The following is a 13,627-nucleotide window of genomic DNA, read 5'->3' as shown; positions in this document are numbered from 1 at the left end:
GTTATAAAGATCTAAAATATCAATATGCCTTATGAGGTCTGTAATTTTAGGGAGCATGTTTTCAGTGTGGGGTTGTGTCAATTAATCCTCTTCACTAAGCCTCCTCTGACTTAACGTAACTTACAGTCATGGCCATATGTTATGTAGAGGGTGCTGGGATTACATTGTGCTTATGTTACTGTCGCTGCACCCAATTATAGAGCTAATGTTTCCAGTTTATGCCATTTTTTTTGCGCTGCATAACATCAAAGTTTGTTTCCATGTGTTGAGGGACCTTCTCTACGGTTCATTCCAGTTCAGTTCAGTTTGGTTTTGTACAACATTGATTTATATCTCAGCTGTATTTTATGTGTTGCTGTTTTGTTAAGCCGCTTTGGTATGTTTACATGGGTGAGAGGTGATTTCGGTCTCCCAGTCCATTTGTCTTTCTGCTGTTATCCAAGGAATTTCTCTGAAAGGGTAGGGAATTAAAACAACACGGCTAATGTCTGCACAAAAGTTGTTCAGCTCCAAAATTTTTAGTTAGTGGTGGTAAGCAGCAAAAAGCTCTTCAGCACTACAGATCACAGAGATCTGCAAATGAGAAGAAAAAACACCTGTCATTTTAATAAAGAATTCAGGCAAAAATTCCCCTCTGACCTGATTTTATGCTGCACGTGGCATGAGTCAGCCAAACCATCTGACTCAGTGCAACGAGTCTGTTACCTTTGGAGGTGTGCAGCTTTTTGCCTGCAGCTCTTTAACTAACAGCTCTCTGTGGCTGCCCCTCCTTAACCCATAACCGTCGCTGAAACATTTCAGACTGATCTGATGTAAACAGTTGTCAAAAATGTCAGTTGCCTTGTTTTGATGATCAATAGTGAGATACACTGATCAGGCATTAGGTTATGACCACATTCCTAATATTGTGTAGGTCTCTCTTGTGCCTCTAACAGTTGTGACTCATCAGAGAATGGACGTGGACCTTCTGAGGGTGTCCTGTGGTGTCTGGCAGCAGAGTGTTGTTAATGGGGGGCCTTTGGGACCTATGGGTTGAGGAGAGGGGATTCGTCGATCAGTCTTTCCAGTTTGTCCCGTTTGGAATCTCGTGAATTTGGAGGTGTGGGTGTGTTTGTGTCAGGTTGCATCCTGCCAAGAATGGCTGCTGCCGAGTGCTGCTGAGTGTCATTGCTGTGGGGTGGGGGTGCCTGGTCTGGTCTAGGTGGGTGGTACATGTCTAAGTGACATCCATGTGAATGCCAGGTCCAAACATTTCCCAACAGAAAACTCATGTTGGACGAGAAGTCTTCTCTCTAATTCATACCAAAGATGTTCTCTGTGCAGGTTAGTTCTTCCACACCAAACTCCCTCACCTGTGTCTTGATGGATCTTGCTTTGTGCACTGGTGCACAGTCATGTTGGAACAGGAAGGGGCCATGCCCAAACTGTTGCCACAAAGTTGAGAGCATGGAATTGTCCAAAATCTCCTGGTATGCTGAAGCAAACAACTCCACACCATAATCCCCCCTCCACCAAACTTGGCACAATGCAGTCAGACAAACGCCAAACCCAGACTGGTGCATCAGATTGCCAAATGGAGAAGCATGATTCGTCACTCCAGAGAACATCTAGAGCTCTAGAGTCCAGTGGCGTTGTGCTTTACACCACTGCATCCAATGCTTTTCATTGCACTTGGTGATGTTTGTCTTGCATGCAGCTGCTCGGCCTTGGAAAACCATTCCATGAAGCTCTCTGCACATTGTTATTGAGCTAATCTGAAGGCCACATGAAGTTTGGAGGTCTGTAGCGATTGACTCTGCATAAAGTTGGTGACCTCTGTGCATTATGCGCCTCAGCATCCGTTGACTCCCCTCGGCCATTTTACGTGGCCTGACACTTCATGGCTGAGTTACTTTTGTTCCCAGTCGCTTCCACTTTGTTAATTGTTGTATAAAACCCCTGACAGTACACTGCAGAATATTTGGTAGCGAGTAAATTTCACGACTGGAGTGGTTGCTCAGCCTATCAAAGTACCACGCTGAGCTCCTGAGAGCGACCCATTTTTCCGCAAATGTTGTAGAAGCAGTCTGCCTGCCTAGGTGCTTGAGTTTATACACCTGTGGCCATGGAATACCTGGCCTCACTTACTTCAGTTATTTGAATGGATGAGTGAATACTTTTGGCAATATAGTGTATTTATTCATTCATAGGTATGACATTAGCAGTAACCTAATATAGCATACACCGAGTTAAAAAATGCTAATATGTTACTCTCATCAGTGGGCAATTAGTTAACCTCGACTTTCTAATCTTTTTCAGCAACCATGTCCATCATGATGTCTCAGCAACCACCAAAAGACGATGAAGAGGAGGATGATGAGGAGAAAGGGGAGGAGTTTGAGTTTGAGGACAGTACAGATGACGAGAAACTTCAAGAGGACGGTAAAAGGATCAGCTCGGAATGTGTCCAGGTGTCAAAACAAGAAGCCAGTGAGACATCAGGCAGTGCATCACAAACAGCCACAGACGTTGAGCAACTTCCCAAAACTTCACCTCCTGCTGGTCCGGAGGAGATCGTCAAGGATGCTGCTCCAAATACTTCCACAGGTGACAACACTTTCAGGAGTTATATGTTTTTTTTTTTTTTTTAAACTAATGCTGTGTCTATCTTGATGGTTCAGTTGTAGAAATAATAGAGTTGTTGGGCCATTCAAATCATTTAGGTGAGATTTAAGCAGTGATGAACAAACAATGATGTAGGCATGTGAGTCCATGGAGTTGAATTTATTTACAACAAAATGATTTGTTTGGTTGGTTGTGGCACTATTCAGTTGCACGCAGAGGTATTATTTTCTCTCGTATTATGACGAAAATGTTGTCTAGGTTCGACTGTATTTATTAATTTAAACAAAATCTTATAAAATGAGTCACCTTCTCCAATACGTGCAATGTAGGTAGTACAATTTTATTTCCTGAGGCAGATATTAAGTTGGGGTACATAACTTCTCCACGCAGTTATTGATGGTGATATGTTATAAAATCGTTTGGAAGATTTTCCAATCATTTGCATTTGGAAAATCCACATTTTCCTCAGGTCATTAGGCTGTATATTGCTAAATTAATATATTTACTTACCATACACCTATATCATGTCTGAAAATGCCAGCAAATGCATCGTGAACTCAGACTTTACCAAATATGTCCAGTTAATTGAGACCCTTTGACCGGTTTTCAGTGCAGCAGTTCATCAGTGCATCACTGAGTTAGCTAATGTTAGCTACTCCTATGTCTAGCTTATGTGTTTGGAAGAGTAGCTAACTTAGTGGTAGTTGCTGCGTCTACATGAGGTAGTGTTTATCTTATTCACAATAACAGTCTATATGAACGGGCCCCGTTTGTGATATTCACAATTTTTAAAAAGGTCAGAGTTCATGAGCTGTGGCATGTTAGCTAACGTTTTCAGAAATGGTGAATACTAAGTGAAAATTTTGTGATTTGATGATAACAAATTAATTTCCTCTGTTTTCTCGAGATCTCGAGTTATTTATGTCATTATCTCGGGAAAACAACGTTTTGCTTTCTCAAGATGTCGGAAATCTTTCGAATTAATTATATTGAGAACTTGAGAAAACAAAACTTTATTATTACGGGAAAACGGAGGAAATAATTTGTGAATGCATGAACGCTTAGGGCTTCTGCAAATACATTAACTCCCCTTTCTTTTCATTTTGTCTTTACCATTCCAAATGAAGGTGTTAGATAGTTATGCTTTTAGTATTGTTGGGCAGTTGCCTAGCACCAGTGTTTGAATTGTCTGTACATGGCTTCCCACGTTGTAAACACAAGCTCACAAATTCTATTACAATGCAGCAATATATGTAATGCTGCCTAACTCTGCACTATTAATACATTTTTTTGTTAATACTGGACCACATTTACTTCTGTATCCACATCTTTTTATAACATATTAACATAAGAGATAGAAATATGTGTATGTGCTTTGAAAACTTTCATATTAACAGTAAATTATTTTTTTTAGTTGTTGATAATATGCTTTGGATTCAAATCCTTAATTTAAAATTAGCTGCCAAATAAATTATACTTGAGGAGATAAATACAGTTTAAATCTAGTGAAGTTGTTGTGTGAAACCGTAACCCTAAGACCTCATCAGTGCAGTAAGTGAAAACATGTGTGTGTGTATGGGGACAGTGGGTGGCGGTGCAGGGGTTTAACGTAATCAGAAATTCCTTCCACACTTCCTGGCTAAAATTTGAAACACATGTAAAGTAACATGAAATGGAAAATAACAGTGGAACATGATGAAACATTTGAAACAAAATTTGTTGAATGGCGATTACGGCCTGTGTCATTTTCCGCTGCTGCAAATTGGTGTGAACTTACACAGCCGATTGAATGTTATACTAAATAATGTATTATGAGGTGGTTAAAGTCGCTATACTGTAACCAGAACCCATGTGATCCACCCTGTAAAGATGAAGAAGGTCATCAAACTGCTCCTAGAGTTAACAATTAACCACTATCTACTGTGCCTCTGTACAATGACTTAGCACAGAGGCAACTCCAGCCAGTGTGTGTGCTGTTTTAATCTCTAGAGCAGAGTTAAATTTCCTTTTAATTGGATGAAATTATTTAGATATAAGTATGATATATTTACTACCTGGATAACTTAACCAGACGTTGATAATTACATACATGCCCAGATAAAGAGGGAGATTTAGGTCTTGGAGAAGTTCTGTTGGACAAAGTGAAGCGATTAGTGCTTAATTAAAAAGCTTTTTACCAAGCGTATGTGTGGTAATCCGTTAAGTGGGCTGTGGAGATGCATAGGGGAATACATGGGTTTGATAATAGTGTGCAGTGGAGGTCTATTATGTAATTGAGGGCTGAGAGCAGCAGAGATTCAGAACCCTCCCTCACCAGATGACATGAGTTAACCTGATGGGATTCAAAGGAAATCGATTATACCATTTGTTTAACAGCACCTTCAGTGTATGCACCTCTGCTGTGAAAATACCAGCATGCAAAATCTGCTGTAGTTGTCCAATCTGCATGTTTATCTCGGACGTTGATCGTTGCTCGCCAGTCGCGTGTATTGTCTTAAAACATACATGAAGGTGTCCTTCATGTAAGTTGGTGTGCTTTAGTCTTTGATTGTTTTTAGTTTTTAAACAGGCCTAAGACGGAAAAAGTGATTACAGCACAGACTCACATGATGACTTTCAAATTCTGAATAGTCGTGATTTTTTAAATATGTGCTTCCTTTGCTTTGGAAAAGTTTGTCTCATGCGTTGCTGTTCCTCATTTTGACAGATGTTCCAGTTACTGAGTCACCCAGCTGGTAAGTTGCCTCTGATTTCTATCACAGTATGGGGAAAATTACTAAAGGGGTGGTGCAGAGAGTATAAGGTCACCACCACATCACATCAGGATTGTGTCATTATGCCATTAGATAAAGTCATGGTTGCACTCCATCCAAGCACACCACAGCAGGTATATGATGCTGTGATGTTACGCCATATCTCTTTGCACAACATTTAGACGCCAGATGGCGTGTCACACCCACAGCGACAAGTTGTAATATCAATTACAAAGTGATGCTGCTCATGCCGTTCTGTTGGGAAATCACAGTATTTCCTCAATAATGATGCTGCAGCATCACAGAATTATACTACTACAGCATAATAAGATACGTCTTTCATGCTGCCTCAGTGTAAAGGAGGCAGACTTGTGGTGATCAAAGTATTAAATTGCAACTAAATTCAATTCAAATTCACTTTTTTTCGTATCGGTAAAATATATACAGAAAAATACAACAATGCAAATTGGCCAGGATAAAATGCAGTTTCAAAACTAATAGAAATAAAACCAAAATACAAAAAAAGCAATATTATATTTTTAACACAAACTTCCTGTTTTGGTCGCTTTGGGGTTTAAACTTGTTTCAATGCACAAAGATTTTTCTAAACAGCACATCAATATTGCATTAAAAACAACAATATCTGGTCGTTGGTTAGCAAATTTAGAACAGTGAATATGAATATTATATATAATATATATAATTATGAGAAGGCTGATTACATATATTTTGTCTAGGCTCAATATGTACCAAATAGTACATGCTGAATATGTAATTTAAATGAAGAATCAACTTGGGAATTTAAAAAATAAGTGAGATATTGTTTCATCTATAATCATCCATATCATCATCCAACCATAAAAATAGAAAAGTGTGTAAATAGTTGTCTTATATTTTCTAAGCTTGGTCTTGACTGGATAGCACCTATGCAGTATTTTAAAACTAACCTCCCTTATCTTATATGATGATACATTTTCTTGACAAGACCCATGTGTTTTTCCAAACTATATCATCATATAATTTATTCCAATAGAAGACTACTGAAGGTTTGGAAACAATAGCTCTCTGAATAATGCGTCTAATACAATGAGTAGTGGCTTTATCACTGGTGAAGGGCAAACATTACCAATATATATGTCATCAGGAATCAACCTTGGAACAATACACATTCTGCCTTTAGGAGCAGACAACAGGAATTTTCTAGCACCATCTGGAATTGCATTGAATACAACTGAATATTCTCTCACAGTAACAGGGAAAGTATAGACTTAAAAGAAATTAAGTTAGTAACAGAGCATTTTCATTCAATAGTTACAATTAAAAAAACAAAACATTATTCATAGAATTATATGAATTATATGAAATCATACATAAAATAAAGTTTTCGAAACAATAGTCAAAATGGATTAATAAATTATCAATCATATTAACTTAAATTCCAGTTGTTGCAGCTTTTGAATTAGTTCATTGTTTTGAAGTGTCCAGGTAAGCGATCACATAGGATTTGAAGACAGCACGGCTGAATCTTCGCTATGAAAATTTGCTGGCATGCATACGAGCGTTCCCTAATATGAAAAGTTAATAACATACATAACGTACCTTCTTCTTATTATTTTTTTTTTTTTTTTTTTTTTTTTTTGACAGATAGACCAGACAAGATTGACGCAATATTAATTCGGAATTGGGCATCTAACTTTCTATTAAACAACAAATTAAGATCAGCCCAAAGAGTCTGACTAAAATTATAATCTCTTCATCTGTATAGTGACAAAACGAACATAGAGGATTCAACATAATAATGGCAGGATTAACTGGATAAGAGAACTAACATATAACGATGTATCTGTTCACAGAATTCAATAAAAATAAGTATATAATAATGATAATAAAAAAGATACAACTTCCTATTTTTCCGGCGGCGCGTCGACGTCATCCACTACGTAAAGGCGCCTCAACGTCTCAATGTTTACGTTCTGCTCCGCTCACGCTGCCGGCAGAGCCGAAAATGACCGAGGACGCCCGAACTCGTACGTCAAAAAGTGTGGGAATTTTCTGAACGGAGCCGCAACAAGTTTGAGGCTTCGTAAAAATGAAACAGACCGCTACGACAGCACAAACCCAGAGAACAGAGAACATCCTCCGACTCTCCGACGTCCGAAGCAACCAGACGGCAGCGTCGGTGTCTGGACTTTTACAGGGAGTTTTATCTGATTCTGGATTAGCGGTCAGTGCCCGGGAGTCGCCCTCGCTTCCTCATCTCTTCATCTGCTGTGTTTCAGAAAAGAACTCAAACAAAGACCCGACAGAGCAGAGGATAATGGTTCGTATGGCAACGCTGCTTTGGAGTGCATTCACAAGTTGCTGCGCGTATTGACCCATAGAACCGGACCACACAGATTTCCGTCAACGTTGCTGCTCTTGAAGTGGATGCAGGCAACGTCAATTAAAAAACAGCACAAGCCATTGAAGTTAAATCTTACTCAACACCGTCTTTGCTGTTTAATCACAGGGCATTGTGCACAACTCATTTCCTAACATCAACTTAATATTAACTTTCGTTGAATATTTCCATTGAGTCAGAGTTTGAATTTGATTCTCCATAGATTGCACGTTACAGCTTGTTACTGTGAGGAAATAATAATTAAAAGTTGTAAATATCACTAAAAGTTCAATAGTGGTAGTTCTGTTCAGCATAGTGATCTAGTAAGAAAATAAAAATGATGGGTTAAAAAAAATAGCTTGTAGCAACTCTACTTTTTACCTTTTACGCTCCTAATATTTTAACTTTTCGTTGCAAGAAAATAAGAAGTGTCCGAACAAACCTTCCCTCTGAGCAGGCCTTCACAATACCAGCGATTGTTAAAGTTCAACTTCATTCAGCTGTCATGCTGAGAATATTCATTTGACATAGCGAGCTGTTGTTCCTTGTGGGGCCGTCTGTGAGAAGCATGAATCAAATGCCGAATTAATGCTGTTTAATACATTAATACATTCCCCCTGCTGCAGTATCTCCCTCTGAAAACCCAGATGGAAGTGTTTTCTGCAGGCGACGTCGCATAATGCAAAGCGTCGACAGCCTTGCGCTTGTGGATTATGAACGGGGGACGCGTTTCCGTGAAGACCTCTTTCCCTCGAGCCTTTAAATTTCATTCGTCGGTGTTTTTGAGCGGAGCAGCGAATTAAATTGCGCTCATCCTCTCCGCGTTCGGGTGGTGGCGCACGCCAGAGCCCTGCACTCCTAAGGAGCGCCCACAGGTTCATTACAGATATTTCGCTTCTTTAGGCTCTGTGGGTGTGTAGGACTGTATGAGTGACAGCTCCCTCGCTCTCCTTTCAGCTCGGCACATTCCCATTATAGCCCTGACATAATTCCAGTCGCAGGTCTGCCTCCCTCCAACTCAAGGACTGGTCCTAATCAGCCGGAATAGCTGCAAACACCTGCGTGGGCGTACGAGACCGTTAAAAGGCAGATATATCAAAGCCTCCACGCATTAAACAGAAACTAGCTGCATGTTCTGTGCACTCAGTGGTAAATCGTGTTTGGTTTTGTTGTGATTTAGGTGACACGCAATGCTTGTGGAATTCAGGGGTGAGCGCTCCTACGTCTGCGTGTTTTGTTACTGGAATGGTAAAATAGACACAGTGCACGTTGCTGGCTGAATAGGTGTAAAATGACCCAAACACAGATGAGGTGAGACGTCATCTTTCACACGGCCAGGAGGACGGGTTGCTCCGAGGCCTGTGCGCAGTGAAGGATAATGTGAGAGTTTATTGATTTCTCCAAGGCAACTGTCTCTTTGCCCACCTCACTTTGCGGGGATCAAAGGGTCAAAGTCGCCCACGCAACGCTCAGCCCTTGAGCTGGGAGACCAAATTAGAAAATTGTATTTTAACCCGGCGGCGAGCTCAAACCCGGGCTGCGCGTTTGAAGGGCGGCTGTCCTGTTTAATACCCAAAGCAGTTTGACTCACACCGGTCAATATCAAACTCCACCTGCATATCTGCTCTATTATTAATTATGCAATTTTGCTCTCTCTAGCTCGCATTGCCAACGTCGTCTGCTTCAGATCTTGGGTAAATTGTCCCCGAGCTGCACAATGAAGTCATGCAAAGGCCTTGATTTTGGAGAGGTTGCCCATCTGTGATTCTAGGAAGTGTGTTCAGAAACCTCTGCTGACAGCTGACTTTGGGGTTTCAGTTCCTGTGGGCTTTCCTGTGCTGAAATGAGAGTCTCTCTATTTATACACATTTGTGATCGTGTGTGTGTGTGTGTGTGGTTGTGTGTGTGCTCCCGCTGTGTGCACACAGTGCGGGAATGACTGCACCGTGTCTGCGCAACGAAAGGGACGGCGAGGTCCTGGCAATTTCTCATGCAGAGAGATTTTTGCTGAGTGCACGTTTCCTCTTTAGTCAATAGTCTGCCTTTTAAAGAAGAGCTATCAATAGCGCTTTCCATAATAAAGGTGCGAAGACTGTCAGCACATCCACCACATCTGTCAGCAGTTTTGGAATAATGTTGCCGAAATTGCTCGGTGATTGTTGTCGCAGAAATATGGGTTTTTCTTAGCAGTGCCATGACAGCACGTTGGCTCGTTACAGCGATTAGGCTCAGGGCAAGCATTTCTCTCCCGCGGCTCACATGTGCGCGCCGGTGTTTGATACCAGCCTGCGCTCCTGCCTCCACTTTCCACCCCTTTGACAGATAGTTTTCATTACGCGCAGAGAACCTCAGTCAGCAGTGAAAAGATTAACAGAAAAGATACCATGACAACGGGCCGCGTATGCTTCTCTTTTATGTACGCACAAAGACTTCTAACCTTAGTGTAAAACTTTACTTTTTACTCTTTTCTGTGAGCTTTTTTTTTTATTATTTATTTATTTTTATTTGCCTTCACCTTTTCGCTCTTTCGCAGCCTCGCAGAACTTTCCTCTTTTGCCCTTGCGAAGAAGCTGATCTAATGCACCTCGCCGAGTCCATTTATTTTTCACAGGCTCTTTGTTTGTGGACCTCTCACCTTGTTGGACTCGCCTCAGCCGGGCGCCGTGCGAAAGCCCGGCTGAAAGAAGTATGGGATACTGTGAAAGCCTCAAAAACAATCCCGTATACAAGTGTAATGAGGAGCCGCGAACCAAATACCTTGGACGTTGTCTAATTGGATCCAACCGTGCGCGGAACGACCTGGGCGGTGCCGCCGTTGTGCGTTGGGGGAACGGTTCGATACGGGGAAGGTGCAGCTGTTTATGGAGGAGGTTTATGACCTGAGGTGCAAAACACAGCTCCGTCAGTTTTGGTCAGCACAATGCAAGTGCGAGTTATAAAGAACAGCCATGCCCAGGAGAGATCAGGGGGCAAAAGCAGGCAGAGCCCTGGCACGCAGCACTACCGCGGCACGGTTGCTGAAGGGAGTAGAAACAGATGGAAGTGTGAGATTTGCATTCAAGCAGCTTCGACTTTAGGCCGCGCTCCGCCTCGGGCTGTGTCATTTGCATTGAAAAATGATTCCTGCTTCTCTCCTCGAGCCATATGACTCACTGGGGCTTATAGGAACAGATAAGTTGCGAAGGCGTGCGCGAAGATACGCTTGGATCGATAGCTGCGCCGCTCGAATCACTCATACCTGACGTGAATGCATCCAGTCACCCAGGCGCAGGCTGCGTATCGCTATTGTTCCGTCTCCGCTCTTTTTCCCCGCAAGTAATTTTAATGACAAGAGATCGGTTTATCTGGAGAAATGTGTTGACAAATAGCTCCCCACCCCCCCTTTTTTTTTTGTTTTCATGTGGGTGGGGATCATTTTTGTCCTTTAGATTGAGATGAACGATTCCGCACAATAGAGGATGCATCAGAGAAACACAGCGCGCTGCTCTGCAGCTCGACGACACTGCAGAACCAAACGGCTCCTATCAGTAGCGCTGATATGACATGGTGGCAGGGCATTACGCTTCCAGATATGTGGGGGGCATTTACGGTGCAATGGGGAGAAAACTGCACCACTGGGACTATATTTATATATAGCTTTATAGTGTTTAACATGTTGTTTTCGCTGCATTGTTTAAACCAAGTTGGAGTATCAGTTTTGGGGTTTTGTTGCTGAAATAGACGCACCTGATTTATTCTGATATAGTGAATCTTGATTAGGGCTGCACCATTCTGGATGTGAATCACAATTTTTTTTGCTTAGAATTGAGATCACGATTCTTTGGCATGATTTTTTTTCCCAAAATGTTTTTTGCACTGATGAAGTTAAACAAAACAAAACAAAAAAAACATTTAAATGGTCATTCGAGTAGAGTATCAAACATTGAGATTTCCTTAGAATGTGGAGCGTACGTTGTGGGCACGAGTTCGGTTCGGGTCTGTAGGTGACTCTCGCCGCTACCACCTGGGGTTTCTTCACCATCCATTTAACTCTTTACCGTTGACTTCTCTGTGCTTCTCTCCTTCACTGTTTCCACACACTCAGCTGCAGGTGGGCTTCCTCCACTGATGGAATCATGCGTTGTAAACCATAGGTCGAGGGAGGAGTCAGTGGCAGTGCTGCCTTTAGGGACGCTTCACAAAATTCGGGAAGAATTGGGAGCATTCGTTTGTGATGCCGCTTGTGAAATAAAATACCTAAGAATCGTTGTGTTTCGATATGTGTGAATCAAGATCGCGATTTTTTTTTTAACTATTTAGCATGCAGCCCTAATCTTGATTGTCATTATTCACTATTATGTTTTGTTTTTGATCCTTGGGTTGATTGTCGAGTGCGGCTGGCTTGCTTCTATATTCAAGTGTTACGTTAAAGTGGGCAAGAGAAAGAGTGCGCTCATTATTTTCTTGACACGCCTTGTTTTCTGCAAGCTGCCCATCGCTCTGAGGGGCCCGCTGCTGGCGTTGCAAGCGCGCTGAGGTGTTTAGCAAAGGAACAGATTTAATTAGTGTAGATGGGACTCTCCTACATGCTGCATCCTGTCATATTATCAGTCATATGGGGGAGGACAGTCCCACTCTGGCAGCATCAGCGCAGACTCTGTGATAGCTGTGTCAACAAGATTTTCCCCTGTGAAGTGAGAGTCTGGTTTTAATAGCTGGATCAGGGTATGTTTTCATTCAAAAAAAAAAAAAAAAATCCAGCAGTGATTATAGTAAGCCGCAGGCATGACAGATAATGATTTGACAGTGCTCGGGGACAAGTTAAGTAACTCAAGTAACAAGCACTCTGGATGGTGATTTGTTTTTTTGTTTTTTTCCCCTCGTACGTGCCTTTGCAAAAGTTCTTTTGAATAATTGAACCAGCGTATCCCACACACCGCCAACGTTGTCATTATTAACTTAATTGGGAAAAATGGCAAAACTTGTCACAGGTAATTGCTTTGAAGAATTAAATGTGTAATTCCGAAGCTTTTACTGCACCGAGTTTTTAGGGTGTTTCTGCATGAGTGGGAACATTTTACAAAGGGCCCCAACGTAGAATTAAATGAAAAATGGCCGGGGCTAAACTTATTCAGCAAATATTTTAAATGGATATCCTTTCATCAGAATGAACAGGGGTGGAGAAGAATGCGAGATGCCGCACAGGTAGCTGCGTTTCCATTACAGTTTTTTGAAATTTTGTTAAAGTACCGTTACGATGTGTACGTATTTCCGTCGAAAAGCAGATGAGCAGCAACTCTTGTAATTCTTCTCTTAAAATCTCGTCTGAACTGGTCACATGACCCCCAGCGTCGTCTTCGGTGCCGGGGAAATGCGAAACAAAGTGTTTCCATTGCTCTTCTGTGATAAACTTTTATATCAATATGTCTGAAAAACCATCTCATAAATCACCAGTCGGCCTAACGAGCCTGTCCTTGGAGGCGGGAGGAAACCGGACTACCGCAGACACAGGGAGAACATGCAAACTCCGCCCAGAAAGGCCCGAGCTGGACTCAAACCCGGACCTCCTCGCTGGGAGGCATCAGTGCTAACCGCCGAGCCGCTGTGCCGCCCTTAAATATTGTGTTTTATGAGAAAAGAGACAGGAAACACAAGGTCTCTGGATGTAAAAATGCACAGCTGCACACATGAGGGAGGGGGGTGAACAGGGCTGCTTGAGAAACATCCTAATAATTTGACAGCGGCAATATGTGTTCTGTCAGACTTCAGGGAGTGCGCGCGTATGCTTCGATAGCAAAGAACTATTTTCGACCCCCACCTCCTCCAGCCACTCTGCCTCCCCTTCCTCTCGCTGAAATTAACTTGTAATGAGGCGCACAGCACTCAGTGTTAGTTTAACTGTGCTAATGTT

The 13,627-nt window shown here is 41.9% G+C and overlaps 1 protein-coding gene across 3 annotated transcripts in view; it reads left to right on the top strand.

The window, feature by feature from the left end:
• The window catches only part of arhgef10la (Rho guanine nucleotide exchange factor (GEF) 10-like a), a 106,127-nt gene that overhangs the window by 6,166 nt on the left and 86,334 nt on the right, over positions 1-13,627 (top strand). For all 3 annotated transcript variants that reach the window (XM_047582411.1, XM_047582414.1, XM_047582413.1), the window contains exons 2-3: positions 2,299-2,586; positions 5,312-5,339. In XM_047582411.1, the coding sequence (XP_047438367.1) occupies positions 2,304-2,586; positions 5,312-5,339 (311 nt within the window). In that variant the 5' untranslated portion in view covers positions 2,299-2,303. The remainder of the gene's footprint in view (positions 1-2,298; positions 2,587-5,311; positions 5,340-13,627) is intronic.

This window comes from Mugil cephalus, chromosome 4, assembly GCF_022458985.1.
Source record: "Mugil cephalus isolate CIBA_MC_2020 chromosome 4, CIBA_Mcephalus_1.1, whole genome shotgun sequence".
Lineage (NCBI taxonomy): Eukaryota > Metazoa > Chordata > Actinopteri > Mugiliformes > Mugilidae > Mugil > Mugil cephalus.
The sequence above is the reverse complement of the archived record's forward strand: the minus strand, read 5'-3'. Positions and strand labels throughout refer to the sequence as shown.